The sequence below is a fragment of the Perognathus longimembris genome, chromosome 24, assembly GCF_023159225.1.
Source record: "Perognathus longimembris pacificus isolate PPM17 chromosome 24, ASM2315922v1, whole genome shotgun sequence".
In the NCBI taxonomy this organism is placed as follows: Eukaryota; Metazoa; Chordata; class Mammalia; order Rodentia; family Heteromyidae; genus Perognathus; species Perognathus longimembris.
In genome coordinates, this window is record NC_063184.1 from 1482756 (window position 1) to 1487042 (window position 4287).

At 60.6% G+C, this 4287-nt stretch overlaps 1 protein-coding gene across 1 annotated transcript; it reads right to left on the reverse strand.

Moving 5' to 3' along the window:
• Positions 1-3218: 3218 nt before the first annotated feature.
• Smim43 (small integral membrane protein 43) lies at positions 3219-3410 on the reverse strand. Its single transcript, XM_048333447.1, has one exon. The coding sequence runs from the start codon at positions 3408-3410 to the stop codon at positions 3219-3221; it is 192 nt and encodes a 63-aa protein (XP_048189404.1).
• Positions 3411-4287: the final 877 nt, after the last annotated feature.

The following is a 4287-nucleotide window of genomic DNA, read 5'->3' on the forward strand; positions in this document are numbered from 1 at the left end:
GACGAGATACCACAATTAAGGGACTTTGTTCAAAGCACAGCTTGCATTCAGTGCAGTTGATTCTGGGAATTCAAACTGGGGATTCAAATCAAATCTCACCATCACTTCCACAAAGAGAGGATCCTGAGGTAAGAATTTGCTCAGGACTTATGAACAGGTCTGTTTTGGCAAAGGGAACTAGAAAATGTGGGCAATCATCTGAATGTCTCAGGCTGAAAATTCCCCATATTTGCTCACCTAAATAAAACTACCTTTTTTTCTGTTTTTTTGCTTGTTTGTTTTTAATACTGGTCCTAGGGCTTGAACTCGGGGCCTGGGTGCTGTCCCAGAGCTTCTTTTGCTCAAGGCTAATGTTCTGCCCCTTGAGTCACAGCTCCACTTCTGGCTTTCTGGTTGGAGATAACAGTCTCATAGGCATTCCTGCCTGGGCTGGCTTCAAACCATGATCCTCAGATCTCAGCCTCCTGAGAAGCTAGGATTATAGGCCTGAGCTACTGACACCTGTCTTACATGAGACTATCTTTTCTTCCTTTCAGATTATTAAAGCAAATGTCTTCTACTTCACTTTTGTATTGAGGACTTTAGCAACATTTAATACTTCAATGGTTTCAGCCCCTCTGCAGGCTCTTTCTTTGGGTCTCAAATGAATAGAGGGCTGGGAATATGGCCGAGTGGTAGAGTGCTTGCCTCGCATACATGAAGCCCTGGGTTTGATTCCTCAGCACCACATATATAGAAAAAAAAGCCAGAAGTGGCGCTGTGGCTCAAGTGGTAGAGTGCTAGCCTTGAGCCAAAAGAAGCCAGGGACAGTGCTCAGGCCCTGAGTTCAAGCCCCAGGAGTGGCAAGAAAAAAAATCTAATCAAATGAATAAGTATTTTCATTTCTATCGTCATTTTGCTTGTTCCTCTCCTAACACTATGAAAGCCAAATCCTCCCTATGGGAGGTAAGTTCTATCTGTTAACACACTCCCTCCAAGTAACCCCATCTGACTTCCAAAAGGGCAGAAGGACGCCCAGCGCTGGAGGCTCATGTCCATAATTCTCAGAAGGCTGAGGTTTGAGGACTGCAGTTCAAAGCCAGCCTGGGCAGGAAAGTCCTTGAGACTCTTATTTCCAGCAAACTACAAAAACAAACAAACAAAAAACTGAAAGTGGAGCTGTGGCTCAAGGGGGAGAATGCTATCCTTGAGCAAAAAGCCTCAGAGATAGTGCCCAAGCCCTGAGTTCAAGCCCCAGGACCAGAAGAAAGAAAAAAAAGAGCAGAATGATTTAAATTGCAAGCCTTCGGGCATCTCTTTTAATCCCATGGTCCCCCTCTACCTAGACAATGATTCTTGTAATTAGCAATTCATTTGGGGCTGGAGGCATGGTTTACCTGGTAGAGAGCCTGAGTTCAAACTCCAGTACCATTATTGTTTTTCAAGTTAAGAAACCAGTTTGGCTTCTTCTCTTCAGTACCATACCCATTTGCCTCTTGGAAAATTCCTTGAATCGCCAAGAGTAGAGCCATAACTAGGGGCACCAACTCACCTGCTGCAAACGGCTGCCAACTCCCTGTGTGATTCTTACAGGCTGAAGCTGCCGTCCTGTCCTGTGTGCCCCAGCCAAGAGCAGCAGCTCAAATCTAGAGGAGAACATCTGGATCTGAGGAATGCATTCTTTCCCCGGGCCTTGCTGCCTTCAGAGCACTCTCCATCTGGTCACTCTTTTAGCAAAATCTCCCATCTTTTATCCCATTGACCTGCTCCCTTCACCTCCCCTGCCCCTTCTGCCCCCTCCATCCCCCTCCACCCATCCCCCTCCCTCCCCCTCCAACCCCCTAGCAGCTATTCAATGGCACCTGCTCTCTGCCTGCCTTTCCAACCCAGGAGCCACAGATGGGCCAGGCTTAAAGCATTTTCCAGATGGCTTGCTTCCTTTTCTTTCTTTCTCCCTTTTCCTTCCTCTCTTCCTTTCTTATTTCTCCTTCCTTCCTGTCCCCTTTCTTTCTTCCTTTCTTGCTGAGCCAGTCCTACTGCTTGAATTCAGGGCCTGGGTGCTGTCCTTGAGCTTTTGTGCTTAAGGTTAGCAGCACTCTACCCCTTGAACCGCATCTCCATATCTGGCCGTGTGTGTGTGTGTGTGTGTGTGAGAGAGAGAGAGAGAGAGAGAGAGAGAGAGAGAGACAGAGACAGAGACAGAGACAGAGACAGAGACAGAGACAGAGAGACAGAAAGAGACAGAGAGACAGAGACAGAGAAAGAGACTGACAGAGACAAAGAGAGAGAAAGAGAGAGAGAGATGGAGAGAGAGACAGAGAGAGATCAAGCGAGCGAGCGGGCGCGGACCTCGAGCCGGGTGTGGGGTGTGGGGTGTAGGGTGCAGGGTGTGAGGTGTAGGGTGCGGGCTGTAGGGTGTAGGGTGTAGGGTGGGGAGGCGCTGCCGGCCCCTGCGCCTCCGACCCCTCATCTCCCCTGTCCGGGCTCAGCGCCCCAGGCCCCGCCGTCGGCGCGCGGCTGTCCCGGGCAGGCCCCGCGGTGTCCAGCGCCGCTGCCCTCGCTGCGCGCGGGTGGCGAGGCCGGGGCGGAGGGGGAGGCCGGGGCGGTGCGAGGCGAGGCCGGGGCGAGGCCGGGGCAGCCGGCCGTGGGTGTGGTGCGGGAAGCAGCTGCCAGGACCCGCGGGCACGTTCCCCACCCCTTCATCTTGGAGCCCAGCCTGGAGGGCACGGCACGCGGGGCGAGTCCCGCACCGCGCGTCCCGAGCCCCGTGTCCGGGTGCGGACGCGGGCGGGGCGCACGCACCTCCGGCCCCGCGCGCACCTCTGTCCCCGACGCTCAGCGGGGAGGGGGCCGCCCGCCCGCCCCGGGGCGCACCAGACCGCGTCTCCCCGACCCTGGCCCGGCATCCGCCTCCCGCCCGCCTCGTCCGCCCGCCCCCCGCCCGGGGCGCACCTGGCCGCGTGTCCCGCCCCCCGCCCTCCCCCGGGGCGCACCTGGCCGCGTCTCCCGCCCCCCGCCCTCCCCCGGGGCGCACCTGGCCGCGTCTCCCGCCCCCCGCCCTCCCCCGGGGCGCACCTGACCGCGTCTCCCGCCCCCCGCCCTCCCCCGGGGCGCACCTGGCCGCGTGTCCCGTCCCCCGCCCTCCCCCGGGGCGCACCTGGCCGCGTGTCCCGCCCCCCGCCCTCCCCCGGGGCGCACCTGGCCGCGTGTCCCGTCCCCCGGCCTCCGTCCCCCGGCGCTCACACCGCCTGCTCGTGGGCAAAGGCCCAGGGCTCGCGGTGCAGGGACGGGCGTCCCGGCTGCAGCGCGCCCGCCGTGCTGGCCACCGAGTTCTTGAGCTGCTTGATGACCACGAAGAGCAGCAGGAAGAGCAGGAAGAGCAGGAAGAAGAAGAGCGCCAGGTACAGCAGCAGGTTCAGCTGCCAGTCCATGCTGCGCGCCCGCCGCCGGGCACCCCGGGCGCGGGGGCCCCGCACCGCCCCGCACCGCTCCGGGGTCCCGGCACCGCCCCGCACCACCCCGCGCCGCTCCGGGGTCTCCGCACCGGTGCCGCACCGCCCCAGCCCCGGGGTCCCCGCCCCGGCCCCCCGGCCGCCCCGGGCTCGCTCCGATCGACGGCGGCGAGGCCGAGGAAGCGCGCGGCGAGCCGGCGGGCGGTGCGGAGCCCGCGCTGGCAGCCGAGCCGCCGCCCCCCCGCCCCCGCCCTCCCTGCTCCCCCCCCCCCCGTCCCAGGCTCCTCCCCCCCTCTCCCCCCCTTCGGTCCCCGGATCCTCCCCGGCGCCGCCCGCCCGGCCCCCCAGGGGGGGTGGAGGGGGGGTGTTCCGTGCGCTCGGGCAGGGACCGCGTGGAAGGCTAAGCAGCCCCCCCCACCGGGCTGCATTCAACAGTCCTGACTCGCTTCTGTGATGACTTCCCACCCGCCCCCCCCTGTGAAAGTTCAGAAACGGAAAGGAAGGAATGGTGCCGCAGGGGTGGAGAGCGAACATCTACCCGGTGCTTCACGGGGCCTTCACGGTGTCTGGGGGGAAGCCACGGGGGGGAGGGGGGCTGCCCTCCTGCAGAGTCGCTGGTGGGGTCCCCCAGACGGTGTCCGGACCCCCTGGCAAAGCACCGGCCTTGAACAACACAGATCAGGGGAAGTGCCCGGCCAGGGCCTAAGTTCAAGCCCCCAGCACTGGAACAAAGAAAGAAGAACAGAAAAAGGAAAGGAAAGGAAGGAGGGAAGGGAGGGAGGTAGGGAGGGAGGAAAGGGAGGGAGGAAGGGAGGAAGGGAGGAAGGAAGGAAGGAAGGAAGGAAGGAAGGAAGGA

Bases quoted from the DNA above. Each gene is read 5' to 3' on its own strand.
- Smim43 (XM_048333447.1), bottom strand. From the start codon at position 3,410: ATGGACTGGCAGCTGAACCTGCTGCTGTACCTGGCGCTCTTCTTCTTC.